The sequence below is a fragment of the Coptis chinensis genome, chromosome 7, assembly GCF_015680905.1.
Source record: "Coptis chinensis isolate HL-2020 chromosome 7, ASM1568090v1, whole genome shotgun sequence".
In the NCBI taxonomy this organism is placed as follows: Eukaryota; Viridiplantae; Streptophyta; class Magnoliopsida; order Ranunculales; family Ranunculaceae; genus Coptis; species Coptis chinensis.
The window spans coordinates 1,346,089-1,373,635 of NC_141462.1; the positions used below are offsets into that span (position 1 = coordinate 1,346,089).

Below are 27,547 nucleotides of genomic sequence, written 5' to 3' on the forward strand. Positions count from 1 at the left end.
GTTGCTCCGTTATCATCCAAATTACCAAATTTACGAAGAAGAATGCGAACGAACAGATGATGCAACCAAATTACTACCAACTAAAAATGCTCTAATAGATTTTACCTGAATATCAATGTCTCTTTTAAGGCATCTACATTCACAAAACTATCACACAATTTAATCCATGGTCTCTCAATCCATCCAATCATTACCTCTTGTCTGACTTTTTTTTCCCTTTCCTCATTTCTCATCTCCCACTCTCATCTCTCTCTCTCTCTCTCTCTCGCTCACTTTACACTTTGCCTATAAATTTCGAAAAAAAATGACGGGTAGAAGAAACAGTAGTAGTAGTGGTAATGGAAACTCATCATTACGTGGATCAAGAATTGCAATTGCGATTGGTATTGGAGTTTTCCTTGGTTGTGTATTTGCTTTTTTCTATCCACATGGATTTTTCATCGGCTTTGATTCACCTCCGATCCAAATTGAAAAAGCCAATCTCCAGGTTTGTAAAGATTTGAAATTTATTATTTTGATTTTAATTTATACATGTTTTGACTTTAATTATGACTTTTTAGATTGGTTCAGCACAGTGTGAATCGTCAGAACGAGTGAACATGTTAAAATCAGAGTTAGTTTCAGTATCAGAGAAAAATTCAGAGTTGAAAAAACAAGTCAGGGAATTAAATGAGAAGATTAGATTAGCTGACCAAGGGAGAGACCAAGCACAGAAGCAGTTTTTAGTTTTAGGTGAGAATCATAAGGCGGGGACGTTTGGGACGGTTAAGGGATTGAGGACGAACCCGAATGTTCTTCCTGACGAGTCGGTAAATCCTAGGCTAGGGAAGATACTTGAGAAAGTAGCTATTAGGAAAGAGCTTATAGTTGGATTAGCTACTGGTAATGTGAAGGAAATGTTGGAGGTTTGGTTTACGAATATTAAGAATGTGGGTATATTGAATTATATTGTTGTTGCGTTGGATGATGAGATTGAGAATTTTTGTAAATTGAAAGGTGTTCCTGTTTATAAAAGAGATCCTGATGAGGGTATTGACTCTATTGCTAGGACGGGTGGTAATCATGCTGTGTCGGGGTTGAAGTTTAGGGTGTTGAGAGAGTTCTTGCAGCTTGGGTATAGTGTTCTTTTGTCGGATGTGGATATTGTGTACTTGCAGAACCCATTTGATCATATTTATCGGGATTCAGATGTGGAGTCAATGAGTGACGGGCATGATAACTTCGACAGCTTATGGATATAACGATGTTTTCGATGAGGAGTCAATGGGTTGGTCTAGATATGCACATACGATGCGGATATGGGTTTACAACTCTGGTTTCTTTTACATTAGACCCACACTTCCTGCAATTGAGCTTTTGGATCGTGTCGCTGGAAGGCTTTCTCGGGAGCCAAAATCATGGGACCAAGCAGTCTTTAATGAGGAACTCTTTTATCCTTCACATCCTGGCTACGATGGGCTTCATGCTTCTAAACGAACTATGGATATGTTTAATTTTATGAACAGCAAAGTGCTCTTTAAGACTGTGCGGAAAGATGCTAAGTTGAGTAAGTTAAAGCCAGTCATCATTCATGTGAATTACCATCCTGATAAACTTCCTAGAATGAAAGCAATTGTCGAGTTCTATGTTCATGGCAAACAAGATGCATTGAAAGCCTTTCCAGATGGTTCTGAATGGTAGTGGCATGTATTTGCTGACCGTTATCAAGGGACTCTACCGTGGACAATAGAGGCACGAACAGGTTATACATTTAAATTTACCTTTGAGAGCTTCACGAATTAAGTACATGGCTACCCTGATTGAGTTCCCTTATGGAATTTTTTGCTTTCTTTACCGACACTTGTACGAGTTTTTTGTGTTTAGGTATAAAGATACCTACTGATAATTATGTATTATGATAAAAAAAGTTGTGATTTTCTCCGTGTGTGAGTTTAAATATACTTTCCTGGTGCTACAATTTACTTCTTGTTGAATCCAACTTGATAAGAATGTTGACATTGAAATGGCCAGGCTTTCTCTTAAACGGACTGTTCATTAACGGACATGTTATATATTGTCTTGAGCAGCTTATATAGTGTCTTGCACAGCTTATATAGTGTCGTTACTGTCGTATATAAGCTGCCCAAGAATATGTTAATAAGCATAAATTAAAAAGCTGTTCAAAACACTATATAAGCTGCCCCACGAACGTGTTCATTCCGTTTAAGAGAAAGCCTGTTCAAATGGCACCTTCTGCGATGGAAACCTTTTCCTTATCATCATGTTTCTAGTAATGTACTGATCTAGGGGGATGGAAAGGAGATTCTGGTCTTCTGTGTATGTAATGGTATTTGCTAGAGAAATTCAATCTAGTTGAGGCCACACTTAAAGGATGAACTACTCTATTATATATTACGACCAAATGATTCATGCTCGTGTTGTGTTTTCATCAGTAAGTGAAATATCCGAAGGGATTATCTATTGATTTTAATAGCTTGTTTTGTCATTAGAAGCTAATGTAAAACAACACATGGAAGCTATTTTTTTTGTTCTTGTACCTCCTCCTGTGTGGATCTATAATTAAAGGTTTTTTGTTTGGATCTTTTTTCTCTTTTTTGAAAAGGATATGGTTATCGTTCTTCCTTTAGCATTAACATGGCAAGCACCCTGTCTATACTAATCTTATATACATATCTTGGGTGAAGGGTTTGGGGTGGGTAAACAGTAGACTGTCAGTCTGAAATCTTTATATTACAAAGTTAGAGGAAGGCGTGTTACAAGTTGTATTGGTACATTCTTTTCCAAATAGCAATACAATATGCAACACAATATTTATATTTATACGCCTTTGTTAGGACAATGTTAGAAGACAGGCTTATTACAAAATGCGTTGCTAATCTTTTCTTTAACAGCTAATCCTTCAGTACATATTTAGCACTTCAGAACCAACATTCATCACGTTGCTATGGATTACCTCATGTGGTTCATTTAAATCTGGTGTCATGAAACCAAAGGTGTCAAAAACGTATGGAATGATGTGGTGTTGTCTCTCTCTCCTTTTAGCCGCTGTTGTTTTAAACTTTTAATGAACGAGTCTACTTGCCCATCTCAAAAACTTAACCGCACAATTATAGGAAGCGGTATTAGACGGCCAACAAGTTGGAGATAATGGTATAAGCCATTTGCGAAATGATAATGGTATAAACCATTTGCAAAATCTAGTTACCCATAACAAATGGGTAATGATCAAATTATGCGTATATGTAATGGGTTGGAATACTGGATTATACCATAATTTGAGTGTTATGCTCAAAAAATGGATTACAATGTTATGATTCGGCAACTCCTGCAGATGCAGTTGCATCTCCACTAGCACTAAAGTCATTCCAGAAGAAAAGGAGAAGATACAAAATATGATATATATGTTTATCGACTGTATATATGGACAGTCATATCTTCATTGGTCAGTCCAAATCCACCTTAATGCATCCACTCCAACAGAAGCCTAATTAAAGTGTAATATTGTACCCTCTTTCAGAATCTGCATTTCAAACCAGTGGCATAAGAAATTGACTAATTGGATAGAATCCTGCTTTCATGGGTTATGTTGGTTTCACGTTAAGATTTAAGAGCTCCTACTCAGGTAAGCAATGTACATACCAAATGAGCAAACACAAAATCTAAAAACTGAAGCTGAGTTAGTATGAAAAGAATACCAGTATTCAGTTAGCATCTGCTTCTACGTCTCTGTGACATTGATATCCATCAGAAACTGAGTTGCTCCCCCCTGAACAATCACGTATTTTGTTCTCTCCCTCACCGCTATCAAGCCTCTCAGGGTTTAATACCCCCGAATGGCCATCTTCAACCTGGTCATTTTCGAGAATGGATGTAAGTTCTTCTCCATACAACTCTTTCAGATCCACCTGTTTCAGTGTAAAAACTTTGGTAGAAACACTTCACTTCACATTCAAATAGAAATATATGCTTATATAAAAGCACATTATATACTATTCTTACTAAGACAAAGCATTGCAAGGTTCCAACTTCCAAGAACTCCTAACTGCCACCATGGGGATTCTTGCGGTTTTCCTTTTAGACTAAATGGATATGTTAGAAAACAACATTTCAGATGGTTCTTATGTTATATGCAATTACAATTTAGTGCCAAATTCTTGGATTGTAATTGTCCATACGTTACTAACAACAGGATTGTTACTTAGAGCTCGAAGGTTAGCCTGCCAAACTACACCCTTGGTTTAAGATTGTTCTTATTTTTTCTTTTTCACAGGAGATAAGGTTGACAAATTAATGTCACAATTTGGAATATGTACAAAAAGTATTTCCAAATTGTGGATTCACCAGAAATAGTTCAACATTAAAGAGAATGGACACATTGAACATAGCAAAATAAGCAAACTATATATCTATCACAGCAGGATACAAAATTTGAAGTATAAACATTTATGTATGATAAGATAAAAAGCTGAGCACTAAGTGGAAAGATATCTAATCACTAACCTTAATTGAACTATTTTCCATTTCGATATTCTGGCACTCCTCAGCAAGTCTCAGAAGCTCTGTTTTTAGAGTATTATTCTCGTTGTTCAATTTCTTCACCTTTGTTTGTAAATCTGCACATTCTGCCTGGTAAAACAAATAACGAAATGAAAAAAAAGACAAAAAGGCAGTCTAGGATGCACGTATGATTAATGTTGCCAAAGTCCAATCAAGGGTCTCTCTTGGCATCATTTGGAGTGACTTCTGCAATGACAAAGACCAACATCTCCAAACTCATTGTTAAACTTCGAGAGATTTATTAATACATATATAAGTATATAACAGAGATAACTACGCATTTGGTGTCAGCCAGCAGTATTGTATGTAAACTATGCTCTTTCTAAACATGATATACTAATCGTTTATATAGCATAGAACTGTGTAGGTACTTGTCATATATATGGGGTGTGTGAGACTATCCAACACTGAGAATCCTTTAAGGAATGGATGTCACTCTTACATAAACACCACTGAAAGTATCTGAGATTGCCTCAAAGTAGCCACTCAATTTTAGCACATTGCAGAGGTAGTCTATTGTGATTTCATAATATATACGAGCTCTTACATAAAAGTTGTGAATAAGCCACAAAACATGCTTTGCTACACCTTCCGATTGTTATGTTATTAGAAGTAGCGCAACAGAGTTAGTACCAGAGACTCCAAATCTTTATAATAAGGCATGCTACTATACTTAAGACCCTTTAGAGTAACTGTGTTTCCTATTCTTGAAACTTATATCTCTCTAACTCGATACTTTTACAATACCAAGACTAAGTTTACAAACTGTAAGCCACACTAACAGATGCTGGCCAATAGTCACTCAGTTTTTCAAGCAAATGAGGAGGTGACAGATTTTTCTGAACCATAAATTTCATAGTTATCATGCGCACCTGCTTCTTTAATCTTGACCTCCTAGCAGACTCCCTATTAGACTGCATCCTCTTCTGTCTTTTCAGTTCATGTTCGTCCTATTAGAGTAAAAGTCAAGTCAGCAAAAGTACATGTATATCCGTTGTAGTTGCATACCATAACATAAACCTTAAAGAATAAAATTGAAAAAACCAAAAAACCAAAAATAAAATAAAATAAAATTCAATGATAAACTGAAATGAAATTGACAAGTACCCAAGATAAATGATGAAATTGTTATAGTAGTATAGTCATTATAAGAGAAGAATACTTGATTCTTGCAATGTCAGCAAGAGTTCCATGTGCCACTTAATTGTTTGAACTAAGTAAATGACAACCTACGTTGCATATGATTTTTGAACTGCATCTATACCATTTAAGAGGTATTAAGAGTAGTTCTTCTCGTAAATAGATTATTTTTTGTTCACTTTATGAACTTCATACGATACACATGCCAAATCTACAATGACCATACATCTAGAATTGTAGCCCAAAAATAAAGCTTTTAGGCACACAATTTTTAGCTCCACTATGTAACTCATTCGCACACAAATTAAAATCTTTTGAAATCAACTTGAATACATTGCTAATTCCATGAGTTCTGTCTTGTGTGATTCATCTAGCATACCACTTCTTATCGAGGCATAAAACTGAAAATGTATCATGGACCAAATCAACATGACCAAGCTAGACGCCTTTGAAGGAGAAAGAAGATGAAACATATATATCATATAATTCAACATAGATGTAACAAGTTTCTGCAATTTGAATACCAGAATCCATTGTCCAGATACAACTCCTTCACTGCCAACCATAGTAACTGGAGTAACTGGCTGCGATACACCAGATGCATACGGTCTTGTATTCCCTGGCTTGAATGCTGGAATGCTTGAAGCAGCTTGTCCCCTTGCACTGAAAGATGGTTCAATGCCTGAACCAATATCCTGAGTAGCACACTTCCGTGCATTTTTACCTGTGAAAGCTCTTGATGTTAACTAACACAAATATGACATTCATTTATGAACAACAATTGTTATTCTAGAATCTAATGTAATTTTGAAATGATAACAGTACCAACTGCAAGCATCTGATCAGAGCTCCTTCTGTTGCTTGTGCTCTGACAAAGATAAAGTAACATTGGGTAAGTCCTAATTTAGAGGCAACTTATGTTGTATGTCGTAATCAATAAAACATGTGCGAATGATCAAACACAAATTTTACAAAGTTAACGCTTGCTCTGGTATGTTACTTTGAAGTATCCTCCTTATATATAGATACTAAACCAACAATCAAGTCTGCTTAGTCATCAAAGATCGTACATAACAAATGCTTACTTTTTCTATCATATCCTCGTCACTTGTATTTGATGAGCATTCACGTTCACTCTCAGCACTGTTTGGAGGCAATTGCAATAAAAAAACAGAAAAAAATGAGTTGTATGGACAAGAGACTGACGAACATGTAAAGTGTAATTTAGCTTAAACTTACCAACTTACCATTGTGATATGCTACCAGTTTTGAGGCCTAAAGCCACCAATTCACTCTCTGCACATTTCATGTCAACCATTTTTGAATTTCCTGAACTTCCCTTGAGATCATTAATTGAATCAGTGAGAACTTTTCTTTCTGTCCGTGTACGTATTGATGGTGCAGTCTGCAGCTATATATACAGAGAAATGTGATTTAACTATAACGTATAGTGGCACTTTTAACCACCTGGCTATACAGAGAAATGTGATCTACGAAAACAACCGTGTAACATCCGAGTATCAGAGATAACCACCTGGCTTCCACAGTGATAAGGAGCTGGAGCAGAGGAGTCAGGTGAAGTGAAAGTGGCTGGCCGAGTGGATGCTCCAGCAAAGTATGCCTGTTAGTTCAAAGAGATGTACGATAAGCTACTACTATACTTCCACTTAAGTTCTTCAAATAATATACACAAGGACAATATAAGTCCCAACGTATATATAGTTGCAGTAAATCATACTTTGAACGAGGCCATTGGTCTTAGCACAAAAAAGTTAAACATTAGAAACGGATGCGTACTATTTCTTGCCGAATGACTATTTATCAACATTAGATAGATATATAACACTATTATCTAGAGATAGAAAAGAACAGCATAGTTCAACATTTCTGGACTAATACTTACCAAGAACCAACTAACATCCTACCTAATTTACAAGTGCAAGATTTCACGAAATGTAACGTGCACTTTTGCTGAATAGATAAATCTTAATTTCTACATATATTCAGAGAAATAGTAGAACTATCATTGGGCATTGGGCTCCATATGTAGAGAGAGAAAACCTGAGGTAACGCAGTTTGTTTCAAAGACTTAGGTACAACCACTTCTTCCATTAAGCTTAGTTGCACAAAAACCAAGTGAGGGATCCTAAATATTAGAACAAGTAGTTTCAAATGTATACACGTAAAACCCTAATAAGTTTTAAAACGTGAGGGAGTGAAGTGTACGTAAGATATACACATGCACACCAGTCTCCACTTTCCAGTCCACTTCTTCCTTGGTCCTTTAACTTGAGGCCCACGACTCAACGACCTAAATTTAAATAAGCTTGATGTGTTTGGTGAGAACATACATTTGACTCCTTTTTCAGGTATTGTACGTTTCCACATAGCCAAAAATGCTTACGAAATTAATATAAACTGAGTTGACGACTCTTACAGTACTATAAGCACCATTCTGGTCACGAAAACTCGAAGAGAGAAGATCCAATGTGAGGCCACACACTATATATCTCCTTGAGCTTTCCACTCTGGGAGCTCAAAATGGAACTCAGGAGGTATATCATGCATAAACACTTTCAGAACTACCTTACTGGATTTACATATCACCAGCATTTTATTGAGGAGCAACTTCTCTATCATCTACATTATAAGAGGGGTTGTGTACCGACGATAATTGGATATCATTACCGTATGGCATTTGAGAACTGTACTGTCATTGTTTTCAATCACTGAGGGGAGTTCCTATAAGCCATGGTGACACTAAAAATCTCCAAAACAACATTTACCAAGATCTAGTCTTTTATTTACAACAAGACAAAAACTTGAACATATACACCTAAGCTAGCTTTGAAAATCTTACAATAATAGATCATATAAGTAACAAGACTTCATAATTACACCTCAATGATTCAAACCCCAATATCCTCATCAACTAGTGAATGTACTCAAAAAATAAGAAACACACATTAACCAAAACAACCTCAACACTCCGTCAATTCATAACATGATTCAAAACAGCTTCTAATCCATGTTCTGTAAACAACATCCTCAATGCATTACAGCATAACAAATACCATTCCCCCAACAAACAACAAACTCTGATAAAGATATAACACTGCCCCAACTAAGATATGATTATAATCTCAACAAGCCAACAACGAAAGTAAAAAACCAAAAACAATAACAATAAGACAACTTATAAAAATGCCCTTCATTGAACATTGTGCTGGTCCATGCGTAGTATCCACTTTATCCTCCAAATCAGTTCGCTCACAACGCTCACAAAATACGTTAATCCCAGGTGTACCAATGGCAAGGGAGTGAGCTGGAGCAAGCGCGGCAGTTGCTTGAGGATGTCCAACATGTCCAGTATTCGAGGGGGATGAGATACAGGAAGCCTGTTTCTCAGAGTCCCCAGGAATTGGTGACGGAGCCAAGGGAGTGGAAGGAGAAGGAACAATGAACAGTGAGTTTGCAGACTGTAAAGGTGTTCCAGATTTTGGGAAAGACGTTAGCAGGTTCTGCTGATCAATCTGTGGGGAAAAATGCTGAGGTGATGGAGCTGGAAGTAGTTGAGGAGAAGAAATAGGAAACTGAGCACCAGGTTTCAGCTGTGGAGGGTGATATGTAGTGTGTTGTCCTGCTGAATGATGCTGTGGGGCCATTAACTGTTCAAAACCCATGACTTGTCTCATCTTCATGTCCTCAGACATCAGCTGAAGCTGTGGCATTTGGTGTGCTTGAAATTGTGCAGATTGCTGGCGCAGTTGTGGATGCTGCTGCAGCTGCAGCTGCAGATGCTGCTGTTGAATCAGTTGCTGGTGCATTTGGCACTGATGACTCTGATGCTTCATCTGTTGTAAATGCATCAGTTGTTGTTCCTGTTGTTGCTTCAGATGCTGTTGTTGCTTCAGATGCTGCTGTTGGAGAATAATAGACATCATCTGAAGGGAATTAATGTTATGCTGTAATCCATTTACACCACTTTGCGACAAGGTATTGATGTATGCCTGTTGTGTTGCAGCAATAGTATTTTGTTGTCTTGATCCCACACCACCTAGCTGCAATGAACTAGATGCACTTCCTTGGCCCATGTCTAATGCAGAACCAGATTGCAGTGAACTCATCACATTTGCTTGTGTAGCTGGGACTCCCAATTGGGTTGATAAAGAAGGAAGGGTACCATGTGGCATGCTTGTCACTGCACTTGGTTGCACTGAGGTTCCAGAATTTGGAATGTTCATTGGTTGCATTTGGGGGTTCATATGGTTTTCATGCTGCTGCAGCTGAGATATTTGGGATTGTGGCTGCTGTTGGTGAGGCATGGAGAGTGCGTGGCCACCTGATGTCTGAAGTTGCTGCTGTCCTTGGTGTGAAGGAATAGGCTTCTTGCCTCGATGTGAATTCAGAAATCGACCAATCTGCTTTTCATAACTATCAAGCTTCTCCTTGTAACAAGCTGGGATATTATTTTTAGCCACCTGTAAAAAATGCAGCATGTGCTCCAAATACAGCTTCAGACTTTTGAGCTTCTCAATCTGTTCTTTCGGCTGTGTGAGTACCTCTTGCTGACCAACAACATAATATATGCTCAGTCAAATATATAAAAGACGTCCAAGGAGTAAAATTTAGGTAAGGGCAAAAGTTTTTCTTATATGGTACACCGTACATCATAAACATTTATATGAGTCAAATCATACCTGCTGGAGTTTGGCGCAAACCTTCTGGTACATTTCGGTCAGATCTGGTAAATACATATCGTTCATGGCCTTGATCTGCAAAGCAAGAAAAATTACTTTGTCAATTTTAATCTTATCTATTGAACTAACAAAATAAAATATTTCAACTGTCATTGAGAAAACACAATCAAAATAGTCCTTATATGTATTCTGAAAACAGTCCTTAATCACAAGTTCACAACTATCCAATCAAGCAATGTATACTGAATAATAAATGATCGCCTTATTCAGTTTTGTTATAACAGAAACAGCCATAAAATATCTATCATCGTGATGCAAACAGTATAAAGTGCAACATTAATAGCTTCCTATACATATCCGACACGGATTATTTTTGAAACACAGCCTTGTTAATAAACGTTTTAGTATAGAGAGTAAAAAAATAACTAGATGAAACTAGGATATAAACTTATATCTCTATCTAATGTTAAATTAAGAAAACAAGTAAATGAAAATCACCTTTTGATAAGCCTCTTCTTGCCATTCAGCTGTATTTGCATTTCCAGTTTGAGTTGTTGAATCTATTGATGCTACAATCAGAACATAAAATTACACACAGTTTCATCAGTGAAACGATTTTTCTAGTGGAGTAAACACAAATGAAAACATCAATACAGTTGACAAAATTTTGGCTTCCGTATACTTTATAAGCACAAAACAAGTATTTATGAAGGAAGAAAGGAGGAGAATGGATTAACTTTGGAGCCTCCAACTCAAAACCAATAGGCAAGGGGTGGAGTGGCCCCAAGATCTTGGGGCCAGTCTCCCAATAAAAGTAGTGCTACAATAAACTGACAGTTTGAAAAGTTGATCGGTAAATAAATTATATAATCCTTTCATTTGGAACGAACTATTGCAACCTACTGAAGAGAAAACCGGATCCTAAAACCTGGACAGTTTCTGCATTTTCAAAGCATTAATGTTTGTAATACTATTTCACCTCCTATATAAGCATATAACCCACTAATGACTAACCCATCAAACTATTTTACGTCCCTATCAATAAATAATGCCAAGTAGTAACAAAAACGAACCGATACTAAAGGAACTCGAAGTAACCATTGTTCATGAAAATGACTTGATATGATGGGTAACAACTTGCTTCCCCAATATCAAATTCTGATTCATATGCTTTGTGCATTAAGCAAACAGTAGAACAAAAGAAAAAAAAATCCGTTGTCAAACTAGATTAGCATAGAAGTCCCATCCATCTCTCAAAGAGAAACTGAACCACATCCCTTACGCCTTGTGAGGCAGAAGCCAAAGACCTTATCCCAGGCCCACCACCTGAACGAAAAACAACATTCTACTTTCCGATCAACAGATGATGACAATACATAGAATATCATTTTGTGTAGTCACATGCTCAACCAGTAACAGCAAAACCTATATATATTCTTCTATGGTGACAGAACAGATATCTAAAATTACGGAGTACAACCTCCTAACATGGACAGACAATCATCCTTAAGGTGACTAACCAGTCCAATTGTGTGTCTAATGCATAATGACTAACCAAATTTAAAATCAACTTCTCAAGCCAACTTTTCTGTCACTAAGACACTCCCCTTGTTCAGCATCAAGCTTCGTAGCAGTCATTTGGTGTATTAATAGGTTCTGATCTAAATACACTCTTTTACAGGTGGATCCAACACAATCACACATACTTCTGCATAATTTCTTAAACAAACTAACACCTTTCTCATAACAAGAAACCTCAATCTCAATCAAGAAAGAAAGGACAAATCCTAAAATATTTGTATAGAATTGTTACCAAAAGTGAATTTTATAACAAGCAATCTCAATATCAATCAAGAATGTGATGGACGAATCCCACAACCCTCGTAAAAAATTGTTACCTAAAAAGAATTTGAAGTCTATAAATAGTTAAAAACCACAAGAGCCGCTTCCTGTGATAACCATATCATCAACATACACAATAACACCACAAGAGGGAGTACGACGTATAAGCACTAAGTGATCAAAAACAAACACTGAAAACCAACCAACATTGAACCAAAATTGTATAACCAAGCATGACAGAAGTGCATTAAGCCATAAAAGGATATCCACCAGCAACACCGTTTCACATTTTAGTATTTTAGTCCTAACAAAGCCCTATGCTCCATGAAGAAAGGCATTCATTAAATCTAACTAATATAAATGTTAATCGCCACTTACTGCCAATCACAAACAAGTACACGAAACAAGGGGACCAAACGGACTAAAAATAAGAAATAATAAGATAAACAGGGCCAATTTCCTACATAAGAAACTGGATTTTTGAATGATGAGATCACAACGATAAGAAACTAAATTAACCCACCATGGCTCGAGGGGCATACATGTAAAACACAACAGTGCAAGTGACATCCAATAAACGTGTCACTTTTCACATTCAGCAACACAGACTGTTCATAGGCATTAGAACAAGGTGGTGTCAAAGTACGCACACTAAAGTAGGCATTAGTAGAAGTTACAATTCCAAATGAAGTGGGAATAGATGGAAATATAGTAAAACAGAATCCATCAACAGCTTGATGAGAGCCACACTTATCTCAACAGTGTGCATCAATACATTCAACCAAATCCTATAAATCGGAACACCAGCAAACGAAGGGCTTACGAAGGAAGACCACATATCAATATTATATCATCCAAACTAAAGGTACACTAATTAGCTGGCTCAATTGTTCCCAAATTTACGCTTTCTGAGATAGCTACAGCTATGGTTCAAATCCCATATCCTCTTTTCCCTTGTTTTGAACAAAATGTCTTCTCTCTAGTTACAACAAGCATTATCTGCTATTAATATGCAGTCAACCTAGTGCATAAGAGACTGGAAAGTGGAAAGTAAACCACAAGAGACGGACCCGCTATAAAGACATTAAAATTAGGATACACTTTGGTCATAAAAAGGGAAATATTCCAGAATGTTGAATAGTAAATTACATAATCCAGATGTCAGTAGCAATAAAAAGTTATTCAGTCTATTGAGCATTCAGACTATCAATTCAGAATTCACAGCTTCCGTATTCTTGAGTATGAAAAACAAGAAAGGCTAAGCTCGCAACTGAACTTTATACTGGAACTAACACCCCAAAAATTTCTAGTTACAAGAGACCACACATTCGATGGGATACATGTGCTAATAAATAGTGTTACGAACAAAAGGCTTTGATTTTGGACAAAGATCAGTCTTAAAAATAAGTGCATTTCCATGGACACATACATGTGGGTAACTATTTTAAAGTGGAGAAAACAGATATAGCAAAGTTGTTTGTAAGGCTTTTCATAGAAAGGACAACATCAAATTTGAAAAGCTCGTTCATTAGTATGTGAAGGTGTGAACAAGCATAACAAGGGACAAAAGAAATAGAAAAGAAATTATCACAGATATTATTCTAAAATCACGTACTTGACGAGGCCTCAGGAAGCACTCTTTGTGACTGAATTTGCTTCTGCTCCATTACATTTTGAAGCTGAACACCTGATAAATGAAGCCTTTGCTGCATGTCGCGTTGCAATGTATTAAGCTGGTCTTGCAATCCCAATTGTTGTTGATATGGTCCTGCTTGAGGTTGAAGCTGGGGCATCAGCGACTGCAGTAGTGGTTGGGACTGTGAATGTTGCCCTGGCATTTGCATCATTGTCGATGGTGCCTGGGCAGTTTTCTGTTGCTGCCATCCAATCTCAGCTTGTTGTGACAGCATATGCAATGACTGCTGAGACTGCATGTTTGAGACACCAGATTGAGTTCCAATCAATTGCTGCTGCTGTAACCCAGCACCATTTTGTGATCCCAGCTTCTGTTGATTCAAGTTTGAGATATTATTCTGCTGACCCAGTAACTGTTGTTGTTGCTGCTGCTGCTGCATGTTTGACAGACTATTCTGCTGGCCACGTAACCTCTGTTGTTGCTGCTGCTGCTGCTGCTGTTGATTCTGTTGCAAATCTGAGACGTTCTTTTGCTGACCGCTTAACTGATTTTGTTGTTGTTGGTGCTGTATGTTTCTTAAACTCCGTTGTTGCTCTGCAAGCGTTTGAGACTGCATGCTATGAGAGCCTATTTGGAGATCATAACCATAACACAGGATGTCAGCCAAATTGGATTCAGAAAATCGTTATGAGGAAGGAAAACACTAAGACACATAAGTTTGTGAATTAACAAAAAGAGACAACTTTAAAAAAAAAAAAGACTTTCCATATGAGATGTTGAGATTTGATTCCATATGGATATTTAAAATGAAATGCAGGAGCACACATATCCTGTGGACGCTCCACTCACTGCCAATGGGCTTTGAGTTGGATGTCTGAATTTAATATGAGACATTTATTTATTTTGCAGTAACTTTTGATGAAACTAATTGAATCCACCATCCAACTAACTTACTGTAACGGATTTTAAGTGCTTTATTACAATGCGTTATCACATCCCATAATTCCATTAACCTTAATAGCTCCATCAATAACTATAGATCTTATTGACTCGTGTTTATCAAAACGTTACAGATAATTTGTTGTAGGCAGGTTGAATAAGAAAGCATATGGATTCACTAGAAAATTTATCACAGTTATGACCAGTTAAGGCAACTTACTACTCAGATGTGCTGTGTGGCAAAAAGGCAGAAACATTAAACAATGGGTGAAAATGCTAAGTGGGTGTTTGGTTCTCATTTTTTCTTAAAAAGCAATTTTATGAAAAAATATTTATTCTAAAAACAGTTTTTGAATAAACATGTTTTTCTTAGAAAACTATTTTATCAAACCATATTTCGCACTATATTTCTCGACATATTTTGGCATATCGCGGCATAGAGTACTAAAATCTAAAGTGTTTCCCTCAAAGAAAAACAGTTTTTTAACTTGAAAAACAAGTTTTACCTAATAATCATAAAACTAGTTTTTGGTCCCCAAAAAGTGTTTTTTTGGATGAAAAACTATTTTTTTTTTAAATAGAGACCAAAAGCATTTATTTTTTCAAAAAATATTTTTTCACTAATAAACACAATAAATAAATGAGCATGTCTTCAGTGCGCAGGTCATATGGGCCGTTGGATCAGTACTTTTGCCATTAAATACACACGCACCCCTTGGTATGAGTGGCCGAGATGTCAGGGCGTACCCTACATCTCGCGCACCATAGATTTAGCCTAAATAAATAGGATCCAAACACCCCCAAGCTTTCATATTTACATGTTTTTCTACATCCACTTGTACCCTAAAAAGACCTTAGAGAAAATTGTTAACTCCCAGCATTAAAATATGAATGTAGGCTGAACCTTACCAGTGGTCTGAAATTTAGTTTCCACCGTCAGCATCTTCAATGATATTTTCCGTAGATAATCTGACTGAAATAGTAATTAACATAAAACGTTTCAGAATGAGTATGTCCTCTCTCATTAGTGCAAGCTATAAAATTTTACCTGACTATCAGCAGCCATATAACTCTTTTCCTCAAACATTACAGCAATTTTGTTAAGTTCATTTATCACCTCAGGTCCAGAAATCATAGGAACCTTTCTCTTTAAACCATCCATTCTACAATGGAAAAATTAAACTATGACACTCAATTCAAAGTAAAGCCCAATTCTTAAAACAAAACTTACATCTTGTTAACAATACGATGACGAGAATCAGGTTGTAAAGCAGTACGCCAATCAGGAGCGGTAACATCCATTATTGATGATGATTGATGATTGTGAAAACAAACCCTAGTTTTGAAATCTTCGCCCTCGAATCTTTCGGAGAAAAATGAGGAGAGAAAATAGTGACTGTGACTTCGTTTTATAGAAGAAAAAAATATATAAATATATATATATATATGGAGAGAGGGACCCACGCGCCCCACATTTCTAACTGAACCCACTTTATCTAAAGGGTTCGTCTACCCCGAGGATATCATGGGGTAGCCCAAATCTTATCTAAAATAGATAAATGAGATTTTTATTTGGTTTAGTAACTAAATAAATCCAAATCCCAAACGATATCCATGGTAAATTTTTCCACAAGTTCAAATCTACCAGGTTTTAAGTCAATGTTTCTCATTCCTGAAACTATAAAACTATAAAACTTTGGTTTCCACTTGTTAACAATACGATGACGAGAATCAGGTTGTTTGAATATTATTCACGCCAATCAGGTGTTTCAACCATAGTTGGTTCGGGTTGAGGAGCGGGTCTCCAATTATTACCATCCATTATTTTATGATTGATTGATTGTGAAAAGATTGTAAGTTTCGTCTAGAAATCTTCACCCTTTAATAATTATTTTTGTTTTTAAGGTCTCCCCAACAGATAAAAAATTCCGGAAGAAAAAGTGAGAGTGTAAATAAATGAGTTTTTATTTAGTTTTTTATTTCCAATAAAAAAGATTTATAATAATTATCATTCATGAGTCCCAATAAAAAAATAGAAAAGAACACATTTGAAATATCATTTTCTGTTTTTTCAACAAATTTTTAAAATTTTCTCTTTAAATTTTGGTGAGGGCAAATTGGTAATTCTAAGAAAATGGCGTTTAGGTGGATTTCAAAATATTATAGACATGTGTTGCTTTTTGATTGGGTTTGGAGCCCTTAGAGGAAATATCTCGGCAACTTGAGCGAGAATAAGAGAAGAAAGATCGGTTTGGGCTTGTAATATGTTTGGATAAATGGCAATGTTATGTTGATCTATATATACTTATAATGACCACCGATGGGATACCCAAATAGGCTGTTGGAAACTTAGCAGTGCAAGGGATTTTGAAAATCCGATGTAACATTCTAGAATCTCTATCTGGTAGTCTCTTGTTATGAATGAATCCTGACTTATTTATGTTAATACTTTGACCTGAGGCAGCACAATATCTCTACAGACACTTCTCAATTTATGTTGCTTCTTAAAGATTCCCTTTCCCAAAAATAATGGTGTCATCTGCATATATGACCGTAAAGAGATCCATTTAGAAAATAGAGGTCGGGCTCCTGATTGGTAAGTTGTGTCATCCTCCTCATACCACTCAATTTTATGGTATTCCTTTAGATTTGCATTCTAAACCCTTGCTAACATGAACGCCTATTTGAGATTGATCCTAGAAAGAATTTTGATGCCCGCACTTACTTTTTCTCTCTGGTGTTTTACTGTTTTATCCCAACCAGAGTTACTTCTCAAATACCGTCGGTTGTGCACAAATCTAAGATCGCTTAAGGATTCCACTCCTTGTAATTGAATGCGGGAGAATAAAACTCAAAATATAAGAAACACACAGCATTAACAACTATACAGATCAAAAATTCGCAGTGAGATTGAAATGAATTTCTCACATTTTCAAAGCAGTAAATTTACATGGATGTTATCTACTTAAAATGGAAAATTCCTAATAACTGAAAACGAGAGAGAGAGAGAGAGAGAAATGAGTGTTAAAGCCTAGATCGTTTTCACCACAAATATCTGAACCATGGAACTGTTGACGCTCTCCTTTCTCTATTGACTTCAGATCGAGCAAAACGCTGTGATTTGTGTATCTTTAATTTGACCGCAGGGACTTTCCGAGCGACCGCCTGCCAGATCATTTGGACAGCATCATCTTCATGTGATGGGTACCGGAACTCAAAGAACCGTTCAATTTCTTTCAGCTTATTCCACATCCTGGTCCACTCTTCCTTCCCAATACTCCTGATCAGCTTGATGATAAACTTTTCTTTGAGAGCATCTGATGTGCGTATAAATATGCAAAACTCAGAATAGTTGAGGACATCCTCGTATGGGAGCTCAATCTCGTCACTGATTATGACAGGAACGCAATGGCTTGCGATGGCATCAAATAAGCGGTTGGATGATGGGGTATCACCAGCAATGTTCAGGCAGAACTTGGAGGATTGCATCCCCTGAGTAGCTTTTCTGATACCATCTCCTTGGACACTTCCGAAAGAGAAATGGATATTTTCCTCATCTTTCAAGAGATAAAACAGCTCTTGTCGAATAACCCCACCCTGATGATAAGAAATCCAACTAGAAATTAATAAAGAAACAACAGAAACCAGGCAACCTAAAAATCAAGTGAGAAATCAACATATGAACTTCGCAGGATAGTTGACCAATAGCATTATAAGCACAAGCATGCATAGATTTGTCTCACTTTTTAGAGTTCAATCATTGATGAGATGATCTTCAGTATGCATTTCCGAAAGTTTGTCAGTTAATGTTCACTATAATACATGGCAAGAAATGTTATCAGGAATATAACAGTTAGGATTGAGCTGTTGGCAGTTCATAACTATGCAAATTCAAAAAAATTGCCAATGTCTCTACTTTCCTAGTGGAAATCTCTTGTTGACATTACAAATTACATGCTTGGTACTTTGGTAGGACACTAGGACGTCTCAATTGAGTCATTAGAGTTAAGAAGCATGCGAGAAAACTCAACAAATATCTCTGTATCAGTGAAGTGATTAAGTGGCTAAACATTAGGAACCTGTAACGAACACATCTGACAACTTAGATGCAAAAGAACTACAGTATAGCTAGTTCAACAAAAAATATTGTTAAAAGTAAAAAGGAACAGAAACTAATACAATCATAAAAGTCATTTAAGATTTTGACCAATCCATCCATTAAATCCATAAATGCGATTTCCAATGCGTAAAGGCTAGTATAAGTCTCAGCAAAGATAGTATCATCATAATTGTAGTATAGCTTGATATTTGTGCGCACTTCTAGCTAACTCATAATTTTGAGACACAAGAAAACGAACACTAAGTTCCTGTTGTACAGAAAAGGGTGAATTCCTATTACGATTTAAGTTCAATCATGCTGCGGTTAAACAATTCATACGTCTTTATCCTGACATGGAAACAAGTAGAGAAACATGCAAGACAACAAGCATAAATAAAGGTTGAACTGCATTGAGAAAGAAGATTTTACTTACATCTTTTCTATATATGGCTCCCTGGAAATACAACAAAGTTGGACGGTCCTCAAAACCCGACAAATCGTGGACAAAGGTTCTAATTACATGCTTGTAAGGAGCAATCACATCCTTCTCAACATTAGCAACAGTTGGAGGATACCTTCCAAAGTCTGAAAGAATGAACATGGCAGGCCATAATTTTACTCTTGCATCTAACATGCTATTTGGATGATGCGCCATGACTACATGGTCTCGCCCTCCTGACCTTTTCCACTCCTCCTGAGAAGTCAAATACCTTACAAGCTTCTCTTGTAACATTTTATTTTGGCTCATCTTTTCGGGTGGCTTCACCTTTGAATGACGATTGTAGCTCAAGGAGGAAAAGTAGGGAACAAATATGACATCAGCCTCACTTGAGTTGAGGACTCTTACGGCACTAGAACCACTATTCTGGCCACGAAAACTCGAAGAGAGAAGATCTAATGTGAGCCAATATTCAATACTGTGCTGCAAATTTAGACCCCCGGGGTAATCAGGGATCTTTGTTTTGATATCAGGCCACACACTGTCTCCTTGAGCTTTCCAGTCTAGGAGCGCAAAATGGAACTCGGGAGGCATATCATACATAAACACTTTCAAAGGCACCTTACTCGATTTACATATCACCCCTGGGTTTTCTTGAGGATCAACTTCTCTACCATCTACTTTGTAAGAGGGGTTGTGTAAGGACGATAGTTGGATGTCATTATCATATAAGGTTTGAGAACTGTCATTATTTTCAATCACTGAAAAGAGTTTGGAATTAGGAAGCAAGCTATGGTCAATAAAATGAGGATGCCCCGTCGAACGAAAGACAAAGAACCAAGAGAAAATGAAAAAAAAGGTTGTCACTGTGAATAAACATAACAAAAATTTCCTAGAAATAGACCCAACTAAATGAGGGGTGTTCCTATCTGCCATGGTGCCACTAAAAATCTCCCAAACAACATTTACCAAGATCCAGTCTTTTATTGAACACACATACACCTAAGCTAGAATTGAAAATCTCTACTTCAAATTCCACTTCAATGATTCAAAGATACTGAATATATTCAAAATACAAAACAAAACACCCCATCAACCAAAACAAGCTCAAAAAACACAGCATCCTCAATGCATTACAACAAACTGTGATAAAGATATAGCACTGACCCAACAAGGATATGATTACAATGTCAACAACCCAACGACTTAAAAGCAATAAATAATAACATATATATGAAAAAAAAAAAGGGCCCAAGGATATATTTATCTGGAAATGTGGTTGTTGTAAATCTGAGTAGGAGAAGAACAAGAGTTGATATTGAAAAATTGGTGGAAGCTGTTTTCTAGTCTGGGTGTTGGGCAAGAATCATCAGCGTGATGTTCGGGTCTCACTGTGGAACCGGGCCCTGTTCTTGCCCTGGTAACACTTTATCTGATGATTCTGTTCATTGAATACTAAAATCTTGTCAACGTGGAGTGTGGGCCCATATGTTTTTAAAGAAACATTATTAATGCTTTGTACAAATGTTACACACATGCAAAATTTGTTTTCACGTGGGTTCTTTCTGTTTCCTGTTTTTTTAAGGTAAAGCGTCGGTTCTTTCTTTTTTTTAGTGTGACACACTTTAGATTTCTTTATTAGTTCTTTCTTTCTTTATTAGTGTGACCTCAATGTACTTTATTAGAGCATTTCCAATACAGGTGAAAAAAAAAGGAATGTGAGCTTTCTTTTTTAAAACACACTTTAGATTTCTTGGCATTTTCTTTATTAGTGGTGTGACCTCAATGTTGTTAGACCGAGATAGTGAAAAATTTCACCTATTTTTATTAGGAAATGTGAAAATTTTCACCTCTTTTTATTAGGGAATTAACCGAGATAGTGGTTGACTTGTGAATTTCGAACGGGATGTTGGATTCCGTCTTGTGTTTGTGTTTTTTTTTTTAAATTTTTTTTTTTTTTTTACATTCCGTCTCATGATTTTTTGAATTTTTTTCGTTTTTTTTTTTTAAAATTTCAGGCATAATATTTCATTTTGTCCAGAGCGTTTTTTCGATTTTTACATCTAGACAGAATCTAACATCCCGTCCGAGATTAATATTCACTTTTGCATTAGGCAGTTTCATCTTGTTTTTCACCAAAACGGTAATAAGAAGGAAAATATTACCTACGTGGAGGTGATAAGAGAGAGAAAATATTGACTTGTATTGGGAATGCTATTAGTGTAACACAAATTTATTCTGTTTTCAAGAGCGAATTTGTGGACAGACTTGTCCACAAACAGCAGCTTTTCATTGGTCCAAACACTTTGTGAGCCAGATAAACAGTTTTTTAAGGTAGATAAACAATTTTTCTAACAGCCTCTCCACCCATCAATATAAAGTCTTGTGACAGTAAATAGTGGTATGTCCATAAATTTATTCTGTTTTGAGATTGAAGTGGGCAAAAGAAAAGAACCAAAAAAAAAAGATTCGGTACATGCACTTGTATTTCCCAGTGAAGTTAGGCACCTTTAGCGATGAGTAATTGAGAAGTTTATGTTCACAATCCCAGTGACATAATTCTTTATGTTTATTGGGAAAAATTACTTTTAAACGTTCCGATTGAGTGAATTGACTATCTTATAAAGTATTCTTCAGCGAGCATCTTAGCTTAAAACGAAAGCAAAGTTTAAAAAGAAAAAGAATTCTATAGAATCTTTACTGCACAAGTTGAGAATGCAGCCATTATTTTTAAGTGTTGACCGAAGATTAAGCATATAAATAAACAGGTGCATTGGACTAACAAACCATAAAATATGGGAAAATAAACATAATAAGATCATGAAAATGGCCAATACTTTGATCAATCACGGGATGTATGATCACATTGGGGATTCAAGCAAACGGTTTATTTAATGTTTTATGTAATATTTTACATGTAAGTTGCACTGGGTAGTTGTTGGTTGACTTGGTTCTGGACATCTGGTAGCCTGCAAGTCTGCAACTGAAAAGCATTCCCTGTCAAATTTTAAGCACGAAGCACTTGGTAGATACTGCACAGGACAGTGCTATTTTTGTTATTTTCTTCACAGCAACGATTGGGAATATATAGCCTACATGTGGAGTATCGCTACATTGCTTATTCCCTTTACATCCTCACCACTCTAAAGACTGACAACAAGTTTATAGAAGAAATATAAATCTAAGATGCATATTCAGAGTTATAAGTGAATATCTCAGTAACAAGTTCGCAGAACAAATCGAAAATCAAAACTTACAAATTTATAATTATCAGTAAAATGGCAAATGGCAAATGGCAAATGTTACAGGGATTGTTCGGACAAGCACCATTTGCAATGCAAAACTGTGTCAGAAACGTAAGCTCCCACAGTTACAGTATTAATTCAACAAGAACACATCCAATGCGTGAAGAAGTCCACGTCCCAAGGGCATTTTACCAACACAACTTGTGTAAACCCCGAGCAACTTTTCCACGGTCCAAAAGCAGCTTTTCTATTGTCAATTAAGAGAAGAGGCCTCTGCTTATTCTCCTCTAAGATATAGCCACTGTTTCTCCGGGTTGTCCTTTCTACTTATTCCTATTAAATGACACTGACTCTGACCACAGAGGCCATCCTAGGAAGTTTAAGAGCTGACTTGTTCAAGTGAATAATGGAAACCCAACATTGAGCAACAGAAGGAACACAGGCAGAGGCAAATGCATGAAGTCAACTAAGTAGTGTAAGTACAACCACAGAATAAGTATCAATATATTACCTGTACAGTTCATGTATTCTCAAATTGCGACTTGATGCTAAAGGAACATATAAAATTCATGTATTACCTGTCTTTGAAGAGTATTAGCCCATGAAATTATTCAGTAATTTAGATTTGGTTTTTTCACTTGATATAGTCTACAATATGTGAAGCAAGACATGACGAGACACGTCAATACCGCAATATGGTTTCCTCTAATCCAAGAACTGCACTTGATTTTAGCCGCAAACACCAGCATGGTGGGTTGCGGAGAAGGAAAGTTAACAAATTCTTCCTCCTCTGCAGGTAGGAGGGAATACATAGGGATGGACTTTTATTGGGTAATTGACGCTTTCAGAGATAGCTATAGCTCATGGTTCAAATCTCATATCCTCTTTTCCCCTGCTTTGAATAAAATGCCTTCTCTCTAGTTACAGCAAATGATATCCGTTTTCAATAGGTAGTCAACCTAGTGTGTAAGACATTGGAAACAAAACCACAAAGAGACAGACACGTTGTAAACACAATAAAATTAAGACACACTTTGTTCATAAAATAGGAAATATTCCAGAATGTTGCGTAGTATATTACATAATCCTGATGTCAGTAGCAATAAAAATGTTATTCAGTCTATTGAGCATTCAGACTATCAATTCAGAATTCATGGCTTTCAAATTCTTGAGTATAAAGGACAAGAAAGGCTAAGCACTCAACTAAACATTATACTGGAACTAACACCCCAAAAATTTATAGTCACAAGAGACCACACATTGGATGGAATATGTGTGCTAATATATAGTGTTACAAACAAAGGCTTTCATTTTGGACAAAGATCAGTCTTAAAATTTAGTGCATTTCCATGGACAATACATGTAGGTAACTATTTTAAAGTAGAGAAAACAAATATACCCAGTTGTTTGTAAGGTTTTTCATAGAAAGGACAACGTCAAATTTGTAAAGTTCGTTCATTAGTATGTGAAGATGTCAACAAGTATAAGAAGGGCCAAAAGATATAGAAAAGACATTATCAAAGATATTATACTAAAATCACATACTTGACGAGGCCTCAGGAAGAACTCTTTGTGCCTGAATTTGCTTCTGCTTCTGCTCCATTACATTCTGACGCTGAACACCTGACAAATGAAGCTTTTTCTGCATGTCACGTTGCAATGTATTAGGCTGGTGTTGCAATCCCAATTGTTGTTAATATTGTCCTGCTTGAGGTTGAAGCTGGGGCATCGGTGCCTGCTGTAGTGGTTGGGACTGTGACTGTTGCCATGGCATTTGCATCATTGTCAATGGTGCCTGTGCAGTTTGCTGTTGCTGCCCCCAATCTTAGCTTGTTGTAACAACATATGCGATGACTGGTGAGACTGCATGTTTGGGACACCGGATTGAGTTCCAAGCACTTGCTGGCTTGCTGCAGCTGTAACCCAGCACCATTTTGTGATCCCAGATTCTGTTGATTTAAGTTTGAGATATTATTCTGCTGACCCAACAACTGTTGTTGCTGCTGCATGTTGGACAGACTATTCTGCTGGCCAAGTAACCTCTGTTGCTGCTGTTGCAAATCTGAGACGTTATTTTGACCACTTAACTGATTTTGTTGTTGCTTCCCTGCAAGTGTTGTTGGTGCTGAGTGAGTGATGTTTGTTGTTGCGGAAGAGCGGTGTTCTGCTGATGCAAAGACAGTTGGGACTCTGGCTGCTGCATGTAACGTAAGCTGCAGGAGAGTAAGCGCTCACTTAAGGATGAACATATTTACAGACTGGCTCCTACAAGATCATAAGAATATAAGTGAAGTGAAATTGGGAACTCAATCAGATGAAATGACCATGCATGTTAACAAAATGTAGAAGTATTTCTTACCTCTAGATAACATCCCAACACCAAATTGAAAGAGAGAAGAGAACCTAAGTTCAAAAGGTACTTTATCCCTTATGGGGAGGATATCAAATTTGCAGATTTGATACTTATTCCATCCAATAGATGAATTTACCTCTGCATCAATACTGCTTGTATAAGCTTCTGACTTCCACTGCCATGATGCACCTAATCAAAGGTAAAGTTAGATAGGTCCTCCCAAGTGTTGGAAGAAAAGAGCTTTAAATCGTTGAGTTACAGCAGAATAGAGAAAAACTGCCCAAGTGAATCTAGCTTTGCTCTACCATCTTATTTTCAAGACAACAGAGCATATGAAATAGCAATGCCAACCAAACAATGATTCTTTCAATCCTGGACATTTCAATGTAGTCCACTTTTCTCTAACCTACCCCTCTAATCCTGGACATATGAAATAGCACCAGGTACATCATGAGTTACCCCGAGAAAAAGAAGTAGAGTTCATCAAACCATCCGCATCCGCCATTCACTGAGATCTCTTAATATAGATACTAGAACTACCAATAATCTCCACATGAGCAACACCCATCATTAAAATGATGGAATCGATTGGTGTCTCTCACTACAATCTCCCTCTCCATCACCTTTGACACGAACTTGAATGCAGAGTGACAATCGCCGCACATCCTTATGTTCTTTTTTATATGAATAGTTGAACCAGGGGATGTATTGAGAAGTGCAAAGGCTAGAGCAAGCTTCTCGCTGTGATACTGCAATTTCACTTCCCTCTCCTGCTGGTCCACGAACAAAAGCACATGACTTGTATCTGGAACATATCCAACTTCCTTGATCTTCTTACTTAATTTCTCCCACATCCTTCTTATGTCCTCTCTTTGTGGGTGAGCATCGTCATTGGCCACAAACATATGAACTGCATTTGCAATCTCCACCCAACTACAAGCAGGTTCCTTCTTTAATTTGATATCACTCATCATCTTTCTCACTTTGGCAACATCTTTCCATCGACCAGCAGAGGCATACATGTTTGCGAGCAAAACAGGAGGGCCGGAATCATGGGGGTCCAGCTCAAAAACGCGCTCAGCAGCAATGATCCCCAACTCCACATTTCCATGCATTCTGCAAGCACCAAGCAGAGCTCCCCATACAGCTGCATTGGTTTCAATTGGCATAGCTTTTATGAAATTCTGAGCACGATCAAGAAGCCCTGCACGGCCGAAAAGATCAACAATCGTGACATAATGCTCAACCCGTGGATCAATCTCATACTTTTTCATCAACTCAAAATAGTACTGCCCTTCATTCAAGAGCCCACCATGGCTGCATGCAGTAAGAACGCAAAGGAATGTTACCTCATTTGGTTTGAATCCAAGCCTCAGCATTTCTTCAAACCGACTTACAGCTTCCTTCGCAAGTCCGTGGTGGGCACACCCAGTAAGTAATGAATTCCAGGACACAACATCCTTCTTTTCCAACCTATCAAAGATTTTCTTCGCATCTTTAAAACTACCGGCTTTTGAGTACATATCAAGGAGTGTATTGCCAACATAAGCAATAAGCTGTAACCCAGATTTTATCATATGAGCATGAATCCATTTACCTTGCTCTACAGCTCCAATGCTAGCACAAGCACTAAAAATACTGGAATAGGTAAAGTGTGTAGGTTTATATTCTTCCCTTTGCATCTTCAAAAAAAGACTAAGAACATCCACCACTTCATTCTTCCTTGCATAACCAGCAATCAAAGCATTCCAAGATACTTCATTTTTGCTTCCCATCCCGTCAAAGACTAACTGAGCTTCCTTCATTTGCCCACGCCTAGCATACATATCCAAAAGAGAACTCCCTACATAAACATTCCACTCATAACCATACTTGATACAAAACCCATGAAGTTGCCAACCAATTTTGTAACTAGAAGCTACTCCTGAAGCCTTCAAAAGGCTAGACAAAGTGAACTGGTTTGGTTTCAACCCACATTCTACCATACAAGGGAACAATGCAATAGCCTCATCAGCTCTATCATTCTGTGAGTAGCCAGTAATCAAAGCTGTCCATGTAACCATATCTTTCATAGGCATATCATCGAAAGTTCTTTGTGCATCCTCTAAACTAGCACATTTAGCATACATATTAACAATAGAATTCAGGATGAATACATTTGATTTGAAGTTTGATTTTAAAAAATGCTCATGCACCATCTTTCCTTCTTTCAGTTTACCCAACTTGGTGCATTTCTTTAGCAAGTCATTATATAATCTTGGTTCTGGGTCGAGTGAACCTTTGTCAATGAGATCAAGAACATGAAGACCTGATGTCGAATTACTCTGGCTTTTGCGTAGGTAGTCTTTTTCTTCAATGATGACACTTTTTGAGTTGGTAAAGGATGACACTTTAGCTGAAGTAGAAAATAAACGGCGTGGTTGTGTAATAATCGGTACCCTCCGAGCGAATGAAAACTTCCAATTCATGTTTATCGACTGAGAGCGAACGGCTTGTCGGCTTGAATTCAATTAGAAGAGAGTCTAAAAGGGTTAATTACGAGTCTGCCCTTATTCCATTGTACGGCTTACTGTAACGCCGTATTTTAGCTAACTACT

The 27,547-nt window shown here is 37.0% G+C and overlaps 5 protein-coding genes across 11 annotated transcripts; 1 reads left to right on the top strand and 4 right to left on the bottom strand.

Moving 5' to 3' along the window:
• Window positions 1–185: 185 nt before the first annotated feature.
• LOC147485055 (arabinosyltransferase RRA3-like) lies at window positions 186–1,957 on the top strand. Its single transcript, XM_086575205.1, is given in 3 exon segments — window positions 186–487; window positions 561–1,223; window positions 1,225–1,957. Coding segments are annotated over 3 exon segments (1,302 nt in total). The 5' UTR covers window positions 186–304; the 3' UTR covers window positions 1,681–1,957.
• Window positions 880–7,502, bottom strand: LOC147485056 (G-box-binding factor 2-like). 5 transcript variants are annotated; one of them, XM_086575209.1, is made up of 10 exons: window positions 7,436–7,502; window positions 7,192–7,318; window positions 6,945–7,108; window positions 6,783–6,840; window positions 6,523–6,565; window positions 6,222–6,421; window positions 5,430–5,507; window positions 4,501–4,626; window positions 3,696–3,905; window positions 880–3,520 (listed from the first exon to the last, which is right to left on the bottom strand). In XM_086575209.1, exons 3-9 carry the CDS (start codon window positions 7,013–7,015, stop codon window positions 3,702–3,704), a joined length of 780 nt encoding a protein of 259 aa, XP_086431335.1. In that variant the 5' UTR covers window positions 7,016–7,108; window positions 7,192–7,318; window positions 7,436–7,502; the 3' UTR covers window positions 880–3,520; window positions 3,696–3,701. The 5 variants fall into 5 exon arrangements, with proteins under 5 accessions (XP_086431335.1, XP_086431334.1, XP_086431332.1 ...); XM_086575208.1 differs by having other exon boundaries at window positions 3,696–3,848; window positions 7,232–7,318; window positions 7,436–7,496; XM_086575206.1 differs by having other exon boundaries at window positions 7,232–7,318; window positions 7,436–7,496.
• Window positions 7,503–8,663: 1,161 nt separating this feature from the next.
• On the bottom strand, window positions 8,664–16,202 carry LOC147485057 (mediator of RNA polymerase II transcription subunit 15a-like). 2 transcript variants are annotated; one of them, XM_086575203.1, is made up of 7 exons: window positions 16,046–16,202; window positions 15,863–15,977; window positions 15,724–15,787; window positions 13,855–14,502; window positions 10,896–10,966; window positions 10,398–10,472; window positions 8,664–10,265 (listed from the first exon to the last, which is right to left on the bottom strand). In XM_086575203.1, exons 1-7 carry the CDS (start codon window positions 16,114–16,116, stop codon window positions 8,841–8,843), a joined length of 2,469 nt encoding a protein of 822 aa, XP_086431329.1. In that variant the 5' UTR covers window positions 16,117–16,202; the 3' UTR covers window positions 8,664–8,840. The 2 variants fall into 2 exon arrangements, with proteins under 2 accessions (XP_086431329.1, XP_086431330.1); XM_086575204.1 differs by lacking the exon at window positions 15,863–15,977 and having other exon boundaries at window positions 16,046–16,184.
• A 1,463-nt stretch (window positions 16,203–17,665) lies between these two features.
• LOC147485058 (putative arabinosyltransferase ARAD1) lies at window positions 17,666–20,786 on the bottom strand. The gene is made up of 2 exons (XM_086573153.1): window positions 19,347–20,786; window positions 17,666–18,411 (listed from the first exon to the last, which is right to left on the bottom strand). The coding sequence occupies exons 1-2, from the start codon at window positions 20,286–20,288 to the stop codon at window positions 17,857–17,859; spliced, it is 1,497 nt and encodes a 498-aa protein (XP_086429279.1). The 5' UTR covers window positions 20,289–20,786; the 3' UTR covers window positions 17,666–17,856.
• A 3,246-nt stretch (window positions 20,787–24,032) lies between these two features.
• Window positions 24,033–27,485, bottom strand: LOC147485059 (Tetratricopeptide repeat (TPR)-like superfamily protein). Of its 2 annotated transcripts, none has more exons than XM_086573100.1 (2): window positions 24,957–27,485; window positions 24,033–24,810 (listed from the first exon to the last, which is right to left on the bottom strand). In XM_086573100.1, exon 1 carries the CDS (start codon window positions 27,416–27,418, stop codon window positions 25,487–25,489), a length of 1,932 nt encoding a protein of 643 aa, XP_086429226.1. In that variant the 5' UTR covers window positions 27,419–27,485; the 3' UTR covers window positions 24,033–24,810; window positions 24,957–25,486. The 2 variants fall into 2 exon arrangements, with proteins under 2 accessions (XP_086429226.1, XP_086429225.1); XM_086573099.1 differs by having other exon boundaries at window positions 24,033–24,862.
• Window positions 27,486–27,547: the final 62 nt, after the last annotated feature.

Bases quoted from the DNA above. Each gene is read 5' to 3' on its own strand.
- LOC147485056 (XM_086575206.1), bottom strand. From the start codon at position 7,477: ATGTTTAACTTTTTTGTGCTAAGACCAATGGCCTCGTTCAAA. The intron at 7,319-7,435 runs GTATGATTTACT...TTGAACTAACAG, and splicing joins GACCAATGGCCTCGTTCAAA to GCATACTTTGCTGGAGCATC. The intron at 7,109-7,231 runs GTGGTTATCTCT...CTGTATATATAG, and splicing joins CTTATCACTGTGGAAGCCAG to CTGCAGACTGCACCATCAAT.
- LOC147485057 (XM_086575203.1), bottom strand. From the start codon at position 16,116: ATGGATGTTACCGCTCCTGATTGGCGTACTGCTTTACAACCTGATTCT. The intron at 15,788-15,862 runs GTAAAATTTTAT...TTACTATTTCAG, and splicing joins ATATGGCTGCTGATAGTCAG to TCAGATTATCTACGGAAAAT. The intron at 14,503-15,723 runs GTAAGGTTCAGC...ATCTCCAAATAG, and splicing joins AACTAAATTTCAGACCACTG to GCTCTCATAGCATGCAGTCT.
- LOC147485058 (XM_086573153.1), bottom strand. From the start codon at position 20,288: ATGGCAGATAGGAACACCCCTCATTTAGTTGGGTCTATTTCTAGGAAA. The intron at 18,412-19,346 runs GTAAGTAAAATC...TCTTATCATCAG, and splicing joins GAGCCATATATAGAAAAGAT to GGTGGGGTTATTCGACAAGA.
- LOC147485059 (XM_086573100.1), bottom strand. From the start codon at position 27,418: ATGAATTGGAAGTTTTCATTCGCTCGGAGGGTACCGATTATTACACAA.